The sequence below is a fragment of the Didymella exigua genome, assembly GCF_010094145.1.
Source record: "Didymella exigua CBS 183.55 unplaced genomic scaffold M421scaffold_40, whole genome shotgun sequence".
Classification (NCBI taxonomy): Eukaryota; Fungi; Ascomycota; class Dothideomycetes; order Pleosporales; family Didymellaceae; genus Didymella; species Didymella exigua.
The window spans coordinates 249,953-262,584 of record NW_022984814.1 but is presented as its reverse complement, the minus strand read 5'-3'; the positions used below and the strand labels follow the sequence as shown (position 1 = coordinate 262,584).

Sequence of the window (12,632 nt, the reverse complement as noted above, 5' to 3'; positions counted from 1 at the left end):
CATTGAGCGAATGTAGGAGGAACTAAGATACCGCGATGCGGCTACGCTAACTCCTCCCAATAATGTACCCCTCACATAAGTAACTTTGATACATACTCCAATGCTCTGAACACTGATTTGGTAGCTTTCTGCGAATATTGTATTAGGGGCATGATTACAGCTTCCCGACCTTGTCGAACCATTCCCTCCTCGAGGCTTCCATCAATCCTACCCAACATGTCAGACGACAACAAGCCCCAAGCCTTCAACCCGCCTACAGTGCGCGAACCAGCACCATCCTATAAGCAAGTCGCAATAACCCCAATCGTGCCAACATCCAAATTCATCACTCTCGCTGGTCAGACAGGCGATTACAAAGCCCCGTGGATAGAGCAAGTCAAGGCAGCTTATGATAGTGTGCTTCGCTGCTTGGAAGCAACAGGTGCTACACCGAGAGACATTATCCATGTACGGCACTATATTGTTAATGACTCGGGCGATGCGGAGTTGAACAAGGAAGATATCGTTGAGCGAGGTTGGGCGCCGCTGTGGATCGAGTTTATGGACAAGCATGCAGACGGCCACAAGCCTCCGGATACCGTATTGGGTGTTGCCAGTCTGGCGCTGAAGGGGCTATTATACGAGGTAGAGGTTTGGGCGATCGTACATCAATAGCAGGACGACCGGAACACAACAAGAGCCAGTTGGTATCATTTGGAAGGGGATTTGGAGTCGGTCTGGCCGGTAGCGCCCATCACACCTCCATCAGTATGTATAACTACGCTTATTTCGCATCTTTGAGCAGTGCTTCGGCAGCCGCATCCTTCTGACCAACACTCCCACTCCTCGTCGCAGGCTTTAGCTCAGAGCCTGTAGACTCCTTGACCTTAGCCTCCGCAGCCTTCTTCAGTCTTTCCGTGTCCTCAGGATTGGTGTCTTTTGTCTTGTTGTCCTCGTCGTCGCTATCACCGAGGCTGAATGGATCGTGCTCGTCGGTCTCAGGGTGTGGCGCGACCGATGTCAGAGGTTGCCACTTCTTGCCGCCAGACTTCCCTCCCGGGTTATTCGGCGAAGGGTTGCGATAGAGAGCATCAACCTCGTCGACAGGGCCGCTCTGCGGTGGCGACACGGGGGTAGGTTTGAAAAGATCAGGGTTGGCCGATGGGCGGCCGCTCGACCTCTGCTGAGGATCGTTGTCCCTCATCTCAAGCTGGGCAAAGTCGTCACCCAGTACCCTGTTGTCCGCATCATAGCGATTGTGGTCGGCGGAACGGCGCATGTCAGTAGAACGACGTTGCTCAGCCGACTTGCGGATACCGTGCATCTGGTCCGATTGTGAAGGGCCATAATTCTGACGTCCCTGTGATGTGTGGCCATGCTCGCGGGGCACGGGATTTCCGTATTGATCGTAGTCGTCAGGCTCGCCGTCGAGCTTCTTCTTAAAGCTAGTAATCCACTTATTCACTGTTTTCTGTGTCTCTTGGAAGCCCTGCTCGATGTTCTTGCGGATCTCGGGAAGATCGTCTGCCTGTGTTAGTACCGGACATTATCAAGAGGATTTAGTGAGCATACCATCGAAGAAGCTGTACTCGCGGTCATCCTTGTTCTGGTTCTGGTTGTTTGACCTTGCATACGGTGCCGAGCGCCGCTCTGACCCATAGCCACCCTGGCCCTGCTGACCACCTTGGCTCTGGTAGTGCTCAGCCAGCTGCCGAGCGTACATCTCGTCTTGCTCGAGTTGGCTGCGAGGCTGCGGTCGCGGAGGCTTCGGCGGTGCTGCCTCTTCAGTCTTGAAATTGGGATCGGACATGCCTTCACACGACATTAGCGACTCCATGAGCATATCTAGGCAACCGCATACTTAAGAGCGCGTTGAATGCAGGCTCGACCTTTCCGCCGCTTGCGACCAGAACTGCCTTGATCACATTTGTGTCAATGTCAGGGAAGGCTTCAATGAGTGTGTTCTGCGCCTGGACGTCTGGGTCGACTGGCCGCGGGGGCTTCTGGGGAGGGATCTCTTCCGCCTGTTCGGAGAATCTCACGCCGGTCTTGGGCGATTTCGAAGCCGGCAGTGGCGATATAACCTTCTCAGGTGCAGAGGAAGTAGGGGCATCGTTGTCGTCGTCAAAGTCGAGCTCACGCGCCGTTGTCGGGCTCTCTGGGGGCTGTTGGTGTTACTTCGAGCTCCATTCGCAACTGTGAGGCGTGCTCACCTTGTCGGTTCCTGCTTTCTCGGACATTGTGTATGATGTAGACGAAATATGTGGAGAGGTGGTGTGTGGTGTCGAAGTCGTCGTTTGGCGTAAGCTTGAGCTTGCTCTGTCGCCGTCGCCGCGCACGAGCTGTGGCTGTGGCGGGTCGTCATCGCGCCAAGAGCCACATGCCTGTGCCTTCTGCAGCCCCAAAGATTTTCCTCTCTTTGGCCAGTAATTGCGAATATTCCCTTATTCTTTCATGCCATTCAAAATCAAGGAGGATTTGCAAATCCACTGCATTTTAACTGTCGCTATTCGGCCTCTGGCACAAGACACGCAATATTTAGAAGAGGAAGAGGATATTGCAACTCCACAGCTCAAATAGTTCGAAGAGCGATGAGTGCTGTTTGCAAACTCTGCTACTCATAGACTCATTAGCAGACGATGGCACTGTCATGAAAGAGCAATCAATAAGGTACACCATCGACACGTCCCGGCGGCCGAGGGCAAATCGTTTCTTTTCTTCGAGCCAGCGAATGCAGTGAACAGCTTTCCAAACTCGATCCTCTCAACTGATAAATCCCGTGCACCTACAAAGCACGGGCTCTGACAAGTATCAAAACATTTTCGAATGTCGTGACCCTTATATAGTACGCTGAGGTCGATATTCTGCAGCTTTCTCGACTGGCCGTGGATGATGAGTCAATCCTAGACCCTCATTGAAGCAGTCTAAAAAGTGACATGAACAATGCCGATCTTACTCTTCCTCGCTGTGTCCAGTCGAGCACTAGCAAGACCTAGATGAAAGAAAGCGCCTTATGGTCTGCGATGCTTTGGCTGCAAGCAATTGGCGGACGACATCTAGATGACCCGCTTTCGAGACCATTGTAAGCGCTGTCCAGCTCTGATTGTCAGCCTTCTTTACGTCCGCGCGATAACTGAGAAGTAAAGCCGCGCTGACCGAACCACCAATTGACGAGCAGCTGGAACTGCAACCGCACCGGTGAGATTCCGTAGGAATCTAGGTGCTGATGCATGTGAACTTGACTTCGATCAACAGCGTAGCTACGCTCTGACTGTTTGCATTGCCTCCGCTTATAAGTCTGTGCTAGCACCGATCACACCGGCTAACATAGCTTTCTCCCCTGCGCCAAGGCCAAGGTTTATCGCAGCGGTTCGATGTCCATTATTAGTGCTCGTCGGTTCATCTCGTCGTCTGTCTTCGTTACGCGCGATACTGGTACACACCTGAAGCCCGCTCCAGGCATCACAACACCTCGCCAGACTGTACATCTAAGTCTGAGCCCCTGTACAGACTTGCTCAACCTAATTCCGCCTGTACTTCGCCGGAATATTCTTCTCCACAATACCCCTCTCCAACCTCTCCCACTCCTCCTGCTGCTGCTCCTTCTGCTCATGCAACTTGAAATGCTCAATATCCTCCGGATGCGTAAGATCCTCCTCTTTCACATCATCGCCCGAGTGGTACTTCTCCCAATGATGAATCTCATACTCGTACTCATCGTCGCCGTGATGTCCTGGCCCGAAGCCGAAATCAGGCAGCTTGGTGTTCTGGCTGTCCTTCGTTTGGAATTCCTGAAGCGAGATTTCGCCGTTCTTGTCGATGTCGAACATGTCGAGGATGGTTTGCACGACCATTTCCTTCTTTGTTTCGCTGATTCCGGCGCTGGAGGGGTCGGAGAGGCCGTAGGTGCGTCGGATGTCCGGCGCTGTCCAGACGCCGGTGCTGTCGTAGTCGTGGAGGCTGAAGAAGGTCGCTGCATCGAAGCCGGAGATGTGATGCTCCTCTACGACTCTGTCAGCGGAAGTGAGGATTAGAGACGGTGCGTGTTGTACCAGCCATGTGTCGAGTCGCCCAATCTGCGTCTGGCGCGACCACGATCTGTGAGTGGTCGCCGCCGCCATGTGCTGATGTGTTGAGTGCAAATGTGAGCAACACGAACGCGCTCAGGGGAGCTCGGAGTAATTGTGTCATTATCATTGGCATCGTGTATTATGTTGTTGGGAACAGCTCTACAAAAGTTGGGATGTCGTCGCTAGGGGTTCGGCATTCGTCTTAGCTCCCGCGGTGATGACGACAAAATCAAGGGTCCAGCAGCCGGCACATGCTTTCGTTCCATTTTCATTTCTTGCAGTCTCGACGAGCTGTCTACGCGGCAATATGAATATCCTCGTACTGTTGTCGCTGCTGCTCTTCATTCCGTTCATCTTCTTTCTTGTCTTCCTCGCATTGTCGTCCTGCATGGGCGACGGCTTCCGTGCACGAATCTCAGGCATGTCCATAAACCCTCGACACGGCTCCTATGGACGAGGCTACGCGCGTGGTCTTGGCTCAGGCGCTGGCAGCGCTGGCTGGGAGCAAATCGAGATGGAAGATATGATGGGCGAGGACAGCGAGGATGACCGTCTGCCTCACGGGCGCTGAGATCAACCACAACCTAGAACTCGAGATCCGCCTTCTTTGGCATGGCACTCCCACCTGCAGCCTCTCTTACAGCGGCTTCCTGTGCCTCGGTATCTCCTTCAAGCGGCGGTAGGCTGAACTTCGCGATCACAAACTTTCGTCTCGAAAGCGTAAAGGCCATATCTTCGCCCAGGTCTTCCGCTCCACCACCGCCGCCCTTCTCGTGGTACACGGGAAGTTTGTGAACAGCAAACATACCCTGCGGTTTCTCCTCATTCTTCGTTGTGCCGGCGGATTGGGCAAGCATCTGTGCGTGCGAGTACGGGAAAGGCGAGAGCTCAAGAACACCGTCAGAAAAGATCTCCATCCAGCGCACGAGGCCTGAGGAGCGAGGGTACAAGGACAATGGCAATGTAACGATGGCTGTGAGTCGTGTTGGGTTCTGTCGTAGCAATGCACGAAGAGCATGCAGGAATTGCAGTATCGTATTGGGATGCGAGGAAGTGGGAGGGTACAATGCTGGTGACAAGAGAGACGGTATGACGAGGCGGTGTATCGTATGCATGGGCGTCGACGCAAGCTGCTGTTGTACATTCCGCAGTATGGCCATGAGCGGCGATGTAGAAGGAGCTGTTCGTGGTATAGCAATGTAGTTCATTGCCGTTCCCACAGGCAGTGTCAGCCGTCTCGCCAGGTCAAATGTATGGCAGAACACAACTTCTTCTGCATTCTCGCCCTGTGTCTGTGCCTTCTGGGGACCTGTCACGTACAGTCAGATCTTCGAACGCATAGCATTGCATTGGACTAAATACACAAGACGCACCTCTTGCACTCTCAAACTGGCCCAGCCCTTCATACCGCCACGCAATCTTCATCTTCTCCGCACGTTCCTTGCTTTCCCTCCTCTTCTCATCACTCTTGCCCTCCGATATGCCAGGTAGCTCACGGCCCCATACTTCACCCATGCCTACAACATGCACCTTTTGTCCTTGCACAGCGCCCTCTGCGGCATAGAACCGGAGCAATGCGCCAGCATAGTCTGTTGTCCCGCTCTCCTCGATCAGTATCGAGTTGCCTAGTGGCAGACCTGCATGGCCTGCCAAGATGCCATCGAGCGACGGTGTGCCGGTTGAGGTGGTGGGGCGGCCGTCGATGGGCGAAGGGCGTACACCAGTTGGTGTAGGTGTTGGGGCAGCTTCGACTGGCGAGGGCGCAGATGGCGACGCGTCACCGTCTGCCGGGACGCGTGACAGCGCGATATTGCGCTTGCGAAACGCCATTCTGTGGTGGGGAAGTGCTGGTGGTGGGGAAGCTCGAGAAATTGTGGAAGGCGTGATATCGATACCGTGCACGGACACCGGGTGGGCCGGGTCACCAGGTGGGCCACCCCACCAACTTTACCACCTCACCAACAGTGAGGCTACAACACCACGTAGAGTAGATATTATTATATAAGAAGTTGATGAAATATACTATCTGCTACTGCGAGACTTTTGGCGTATTTAGTTTTTTTGTGGGCTTTGTGACGCGGCCACCACGAGTCCTGAAGCCCGGGGGTGCCGAGCTGGGCTCATGAGACTCCTGTGAACTGCCCTTTGCTGCACCACCACCACGCTTTGTTGATTTTGACCGTGGCTTTGCTGAGGCCTTGGGATTAGTCTGTTTAGGCAATTGGGATACTTTTTCTGCGTTCTTGAGTGTTTTGACGCGCTCTCTTTCAGCTGCGCGTTCGGCGATCCCCTGAGCCTTCTCCGCCCTCTTTTGAGCTGCCTTCTCACGCCTCAACGCTGCCTTTTCTTGCCTCTTAACCTTATCCTTCTCTTTCAGGATCTTGTTGTTGTGCTGTACTTGCTTCCGATCAGCCTTTGCAGCGTCATCTGCGATTGCCTGCTTCTCTATATCCTTCATACGGGTCTTGGCACGTGCAACGGATGAAGGATCCCAGAATATGGCCCCCCCTTGTACATTAGGGTCCCGCGGTGACAGTGGCAATACTTTATTCTTCTTTTGACGCTTCTTCTTACTCTCCAGTGCTGTTTTGAGGCCCTGAAGTTCCTGATCTTTGAGCTCAAGAGCCACGTGCATCTGGTGCATCTGCTGCCTTGCCTCACTCTGCGCCCCTGGGTCCCCATACGTCACTGCACGGTCAAAAGATGACCTAAAACGTCGCCAATTAGGTGAGGTAGATGCCGCCCAAGGCTCTGATTGCTGGGGAGGCGTTGCAGGTAGTGGTGGAGTCACCTTCTTAAAGCGATCAAGTATGACGTCTGGGTGAAGTGGGTATATACCCGTGACTTCAAAGGCTCGGAGTATCAACGATTCGGTAAAGGTGTTGACCCAGGCAGGCCAGAAGAGGCTTATGAAGTCTGCCTTACCCGTGGGGAGCCATCCCTTGGTGTTGTGGTTATGATATATGAGCTCATTTGAGTAAGATTGGCTCAGGGGCTTAAAGCATGAGACATCTAGGGGTTGCAGCGTATGGGTGGCGTGCGGGGGGTAAACCAGCACCAGAATTCGATGGAGATCACAGTAATCGATGAAGGCCTTCGTCACGTGGCTGCCGTGGCCGTCAAGAATGAGTAATCTGAACTTTCTCCGAGCTTTTTTTGAGGTAACGGGATCAAACACCTGCTGCAGCCAGGCAACACCAAGATCGTCGTTCGTCCAGCCACTTGGGGATACTGAGAATCGTAGATCGTGAGTATCTGGATTGATATCGTGCACCCAGTTAGCCTGTACTTTCTCACTGGCCGCGGGATAGATTACGGCAGGGGGGAGGTGAGATCCGTCGGCACAAATCGCGCCTATAACCGTCACCCATTCCCTGTTGCCATCGTAAGATGCTTGCTTATATCAACGCTCCTTGTGGAGAGCCTTATCAAAGACTCTTTTAGTCTTTCCAATGACCCCAATCATGAATCCCTTCTCGTCCATATTGTAGGTGTTCTTAGGGAGAACGTCAAATTCCTTAACTTTTTTAGTTAAAAGATTAAAGTATAGATGATATCTTTCACAGTTATCAGCCGCATGACGCGTGCTTTCCATAGGGGTGGTCCAGGCAGTAGTGAGGTTATTAGGGTGATGGTGAATGAGCCTGGAAACCCACCGATCTGAGGGCTCCTAACTGCACAAGGGGGTCGCGAAATTAATTATTATCTGCCGCGTAGGTGGGCAGTGAGTCTCTGTGAAGCTTTTAATGTATTTTACAAGCTCAGCCTTATTGCGTGGGTGGAGGAGACGTTGATCTTTGTGGGCATCTTTATTAGTCCTTCTCTGACGTTGGTGGTGGTTGGTTAAAGTAGTGCGGGAAATACGGTATTTCTTGGCTAACTGTCTATACGAAAAAGATTCTCCTGGTTTCAAAGAGTCTATGTATGAAAGAGCAGCCTGCAACGACATCGTGGTGACGTTGTGGAGGGGGGGTCAAATGTGGTGACAAAGTTGGTGGGGTGGCCCACCTGGTGACCCGGCCCACCCGGTGTCCGTGCACGGTAAGGAAAGCGCACTAGACGTCATTTCCACCTGCGCGCTCCCCCGCCTCTTCCTAGTTGTAGTTACTATCGACCCCGAGAATCGGTCACAGCTACACCATATCACTGCTATACATGCATCTCGAGCAGAGAAAGGCCTGCATCAATACCGGCCCATAAAGTATGGGCGCGGTGATGGACAACTTACAACCATAGAAATGTTCCAGAGAGAAGATCGACCACAATTTTCGAGGATCCTACAACATCTTGAGTCGATAGGGGATCTGACCATTGGCGTTATAATTTCTTCCTTGCATACTGTGCTTGACAAGTCGGTTTGGAGTGAGTGGGCCTGGACTTATCAAGTAAGTGATCTATCTAATTGGCTCTTGATCGTTGCAAAGCCGCAGATGTACTTCACATGTCAACATGGATTCCCGTTCTTCGAAGATACCAGAGCTGAGGATGAAATTCCTTCTGGAATAGGCAGGGAAGGCCAAATCTTCGGTTCAAAGGTCGACCCTGCAACAAAATTCGAAGTGTATGCCGAAACGGTCACTGAGTATACTCGCCGATAAAACTCTTTTCATCAAGATGGACTCAATGCGGTATCTGAAGTGCTTGGCCAACTCTGCTCCTGGTTCAGAGGCGATTTTTTGTCAGGTTTACCGTCTACCGAGCTGGATCCGGCGCTGTTATGGTATCCGTAGAGCAACATGGTCCGTCGCACAGACCGATGAGGCAACGTCTTATCTCCTTCCTGGAGTTGGGTTGGCTGGGCGGGCCAAGTGGACTATTGATCCGGACCAGCCGTACCGGGGGTCAAGTGGAAGATTCCTCACTCGTCTCCCCCGGCATACTGTACTTCGGACGACCTACGACGACCAGCTGGCGACGATAGTGCAGACTGGTTCCTCAAGAATTGGTCAAAACCTGAAAATTACATCGGCGTGCGGCATGGTCCTGGCGAGCTATACGACAGTTCTTGGTTCGAGTGACAGGACTCTACAAACCTGTTCTTTCATCCAGTAGCCGTTCAGGCCAATAGACATGGCCACCTGAGCCTCGTGGTTCATAGCGACCTCCTCGAGTTATAAGCAGTGGTCTATACTATGCGCATCACTGGCGATCACAGCGCTGACAGGGCTTGTTTGAGCGCATCTTGCTCTCTCGCTGGACACAGACTTGTGCTCTCAACGTCTACAATACTGTCGACAAGCTGTGTGGCACTGTAAATGTACCAGCTGCATTTGTAGCCTCCGTGGAACCAGGCGAGTACAAATTCATGCGTCTTTCGAGGACACGTCTGCTTGACGACCGGGCCCAATCTTCCGAGGTAATGTGGAAATATGAAAACGCCGCGTTTAAGCCTACAAGACGCGCGGAAACCATTGAGGCAGCAGTCAATTGCAGCGAGCACAGCGAGGAGGATTCTGTCCAAAGCTTTGACATGAATGATGAAGGCTGGATGTTTGACATTAATCTCTTCGACAGCCATGAGCCTTGTTGCATCTTCAACGTCATGCTCACTGACAGTCCAAAAAATCTCACTTGTGTCGGTCTTGGTAAGATGCATCTCAACCTTTACACAAGAGGCGGGAGCTTACTGGCGGGGCATTGTGCTTGGTTGATACAAGGCGAAAAGAGTGAATGTGGAAGATCAATCACACCAGGTCCCATGGTGAGGTCGTCTCCCAAATATCAACGCCGGATTCGGCCCGAAGTTTCGCATGTCATAGGAGTCAAACAAAGACAGTAGCAGGTGAAAACACAGTGCTTCGGCTTGATGATTCATGTTTATTGGCTCAACGTCGCAACCCGCTCTCCGCTATACAGTCGTTGTTCAAGACACCGCTCGAGGCGTGAAAATCAAATCACACCGATCATGGCGAGACCGGTATCCATTGGCTTCAAACGGCGCCATTTTCTCTGGTGTTGTTTCCGGGGCCAATGTGATTTTGAACGCACGAAACGTCGCAGCCAGAATCAGCCGCATTTGATACGTGGCCATGTTGCCTCCGGGACAACGCCGTGCACCAATACCGAATGGCACCAAGAGACGCCGCTTCTCGGCACTGAACTCTTCCTCCAACCAGCGCCGGGGGTTGTAGCTATCAAAATCCGGAAAAAGATCAGGTCGTTGACGACTCATCGACAGAGACTGCGTCGTGACCACGGTACCGGCGGGAAGGTAGTATCCAAGTACATTCAGACCTCCTTCAGGCACCAAGCGGCTTCCAGTTAGAGCAACGGGCGGACGAAAACGAAGTCCTTCCTTTATGCATGCGTCCAAGAACTTCAAAGAATCGAGTTCCTCGTATCCTTCATGCGCGCTCAATTCAGCGAAGAGATCTTGTTGGAGGCTCTGGTTCTTCGCCAACTCGTAGTAGATAAACGCCAGAGCTGATGATGTAGTTTCTGTAGCAGCGAGTACTGATGTGTCAAGTCAGTATATACTCTATGCTCCATACGATCACACATGCTTACCCTGACCAGCCATTTCTGCGCCCAGCTCCGGATCAGTCCAAGATTGTGTCGGGTACTTCGCCTCGGAATCGGTGAACAGCTTATAGATGCTCGGATCTTGCTCGAACGTGGCCTCGTTCTTCGCGGCTTGTTTACAAAGCTCGTCGCCTAAATCGAACAGTTTGTCGCTTGAACGTACGCGGAATCGGGCATGCGCGAAGGGACCGTGCTGCAACCATTCGAATAGCCATTCAGGCAAGCAAAGTCTCCAGACGACGAGGAAATTGTATTCACCGACCACTTGGGGAAAGTCTGTAACATCCAAATCTACTCCTGAGCCTCCCATGATCACTTGAGAGTTCCTCAGTGTGCAAATGCGAAGGTGGTGGACGATGTCTTCTGACTTCTTTCCGTCCGACTTGGCGATGTCTCGAACCATGGCTTCGATGTAATCGACAAAGACTTGGTGCCGCAGCTTGAGGTTTTTGGTCGTTGTCGCAATCATAACGGGGTGTCTTCTTGATCGTGCTATGGGGTGCTGGGGGTATGTGACCGTCCAGTCATGGCCACCGACGCGCAGGGCACGGATCGACGTTGGAGAAGTATCGAGGTCCTTCCTGATGAAGACCTTTTCCACTGCCTCAGGATCATTCAGGATGACAAGGTTTGGACTGATCCTGACGATAGGACCATATCTTGCCATTAGTTTATCGGCTTCGAATGACAACCTGCCATGCCATCTTTGCCAGCGAATCCAGAGAGAGGTTACAGAGCTGATCCAAGGTCCTGGTATCGATCGTAAAGGATGGATGTGTGTGCGATGAATGATCTTGACAGCCCGGAAAGCAACCAGAAGTGCGAAGGCAGCCCAGATAACAGACCAGTAAAATCCATCGCGATTCAGCTGCGGTACGCCAGCACCAGCAAACTTGCTCAACGTGCTGACTGACATATGAAGGGGAAAACGAGGTAGTCCAAGGGAATGTTGGAGTTGATCTGAAGTACGGGAGCACCCTTTATAGCTGTAGAGGGCCGTCTCCCATGCCTCGTCTGGGCATCTGAGTTCATCCATGTCCGTGCATGGTCGACCAGATTACTGACAAACAAGTTGTTTTACGCTCAGGGGATTCGAGAACGGAAACAATATTTTGCCGGTACGCATATGTTTGTCACGCAAGGATGTCTGCCCAAATGACTGTGCAGTGTCAAGGCTACCCATGCTTCTCGCTAAAGTCACCATTTCATCGACTGCCCTGGGCCGCCCGAGCATTGCAAAGCATCAATCTACGTCGTACGAACGCTGCCCATAGCTCGATACTAATCCCTCTTATCTAAGGAGACGGCATAATATAACGATATACCAATTGTTTAGCACACTGCGAAAGACCGGTGTCTTGGTTGTAAAGCGCTCAGCAAAGACCGTTGGGGTACGCACGGACAAAGTCTCACGTCGTTACAAACGAACTGTCTCGGAAGGACGCGGATACCTATCGTCGGTCCGTAATTAAAAGTTCACGGCTCATGTACCGGTACGACCCTTTGATTCACATCGGGGAGCGAATACCTTTCGAAGTCTGCCCGACCCAATAGTATATGACGGGTCACTACTCCGATCGTTAATCTGTCCCCGGTGGTGAGAGACATTGAAAGAATTGGGTATTTCTCACTAGACCAGGCTCCTAGGCTAATTGTAACACATCAGCGGTGAGACAGGGCATCCCGATGTGTTACAGCAATGATTTTGATTGAGATAACACTTATGCCCAGAGAAGCTGACACAACAGGCAGGAGAGTAAGTAGTACTGCCCTACTTTCAAGGCTGCTTCTAACTCTGATGACCCTCTATTGCGAGAGAAGAGCATGATCGAAGAAATGACAAGCAGCACCAGATACTGCCAGTGGAAAGACATGATGAAAGTCCTAATCCAGACGAGACCTGCTTAACCAGTCAATACGCCTTATCGACCTCGGTCACATATGAGTTGAGTCCACCCGGCAAATTAACCGAGTGTGGCTGCGTGGTTTTGCACACATGATGTCTGGTTAGGCTGTTCGCGGGTGGTGAGAAAGGGTCTACGTACGCTATCCACTTTCGGC

The 12,632-nt window shown here is 52.1% G+C and overlaps 9 protein-coding genes across 9 annotated transcripts; 3 read left to right on the top strand and 6 right to left on the bottom strand.

Moving 5' to 3' along the window:
- Positions 1–216: 216 nt before the first annotated feature.
- On the top strand, positions 217–654 carry M421DRAFT_72791 (uncharacterized protein; the record flags this gene model as incomplete). Its single annotated transcript, XM_033596918.1, has 1 exon — positions 217–654. The coding sequence occupies one exon, from the start codon at positions 217–219 to the stop codon at positions 652–654; it is 438 nt and encodes a 145-aa protein (XP_033444574.1).
- A 109-nt stretch (positions 655–763) lies between these two features.
- M421DRAFT_103926 (uncharacterized protein) lies at positions 764–2,219 on the bottom strand (the record flags this gene model as incomplete). Its single annotated transcript, XM_033586959.1, has 4 exons — positions 764–1,503; positions 1,552–1,791; positions 1,841–2,144; positions 2,193–2,219. 4 exons carry the CDS (start codon positions 2,217–2,219, stop codon positions 764–766), a joined length of 1,311 nt encoding a protein of 436 aa, XP_033444573.1.
- A 1,281-nt stretch (positions 2,220–3,500) lies between these two features.
- M421DRAFT_72908 (uncharacterized protein) lies at positions 3,501–4,170 on the bottom strand (the record flags this gene model as incomplete). Its single annotated transcript, XM_033596927.1, has 2 exons — positions 3,501–3,982; positions 4,032–4,170. 2 exons carry the CDS (start codon positions 4,168–4,170, stop codon positions 3,501–3,503), a joined length of 621 nt encoding a protein of 206 aa, XP_033444572.1.
- A 463-nt stretch (positions 4,171–4,633) lies between these two features.
- On the bottom strand, positions 4,634–5,879 carry M421DRAFT_72975 (PAXNEB-domain-containing protein; the record flags this gene model as incomplete). Its single annotated transcript, XM_033596931.1, has 2 exons — positions 4,634–5,358; positions 5,414–5,879. 2 exons carry the CDS (start codon positions 5,877–5,879, stop codon positions 4,634–4,636), a joined length of 1,191 nt encoding a protein of 396 aa, XP_033444571.1.
- A 199-nt stretch (positions 5,880–6,078) lies between these two features.
- On the bottom strand, positions 6,079–7,644 carry M421DRAFT_72922 (DDE-domain-containing protein; the record flags this gene model as incomplete). Its single annotated transcript, XM_033596929.1, has 3 exons — positions 6,079–6,700; positions 6,758–7,446; positions 7,486–7,644. The coding sequence occupies 3 exons, from the start codon at positions 7,642–7,644 to the stop codon at positions 6,079–6,081; spliced, it is 1,470 nt and encodes a 489-aa protein (XP_033444570.1).
- On the bottom strand, positions 7,510–8,305 carry M421DRAFT_295321 (uncharacterized protein). The gene has a single exon (XM_033589062.1). The coding sequence runs from the start codon at positions 7,996–7,998 to the stop codon at positions 7,720–7,722; it is 279 nt and encodes a 92-aa protein (XP_033444569.1). The 5' UTR covers positions 7,999–8,305; the 3' UTR covers positions 7,510–7,719.
- M421DRAFT_295328 (uncharacterized protein) lies at positions 8,306–9,228 on the top strand. The gene has a single exon (XM_033589063.1). The coding sequence runs from the start codon at positions 8,613–8,615 to the stop codon at positions 9,099–9,101; it is 489 nt and encodes a 162-aa protein (XP_033444568.1). The 5' UTR covers positions 8,306–8,612; the 3' UTR covers positions 9,102–9,228.
- Positions 9,228–9,870, top strand: M421DRAFT_295319 (uncharacterized protein). The gene has a single exon (XM_033589061.1). The coding sequence runs from the start codon at positions 9,355–9,357 to the stop codon at positions 9,826–9,828; it is 474 nt and encodes a 157-aa protein (XP_033444567.1). The 5' UTR covers positions 9,228–9,354; the 3' UTR covers positions 9,829–9,870.
- M421DRAFT_424950 (benzoate 4-monooxygenase cytochrome P450) lies at positions 9,535–11,508 on the bottom strand. Its single transcript, XM_033593926.1, has 2 exons — positions 10,557–11,508; positions 9,535–10,502 (listed from the first exon to the last, which is right to left on the bottom strand). The coding sequence occupies exons 1-2, from the start codon at positions 11,485–11,487 to the stop codon at positions 9,913–9,915; spliced, it is 1,521 nt and encodes a 506-aa protein (XP_033444566.1). The 5' UTR covers positions 11,488–11,508; the 3' UTR covers positions 9,535–9,912.
- Between the last annotated feature and the right edge of the window lie 1,124 nt (positions 11,509–12,632).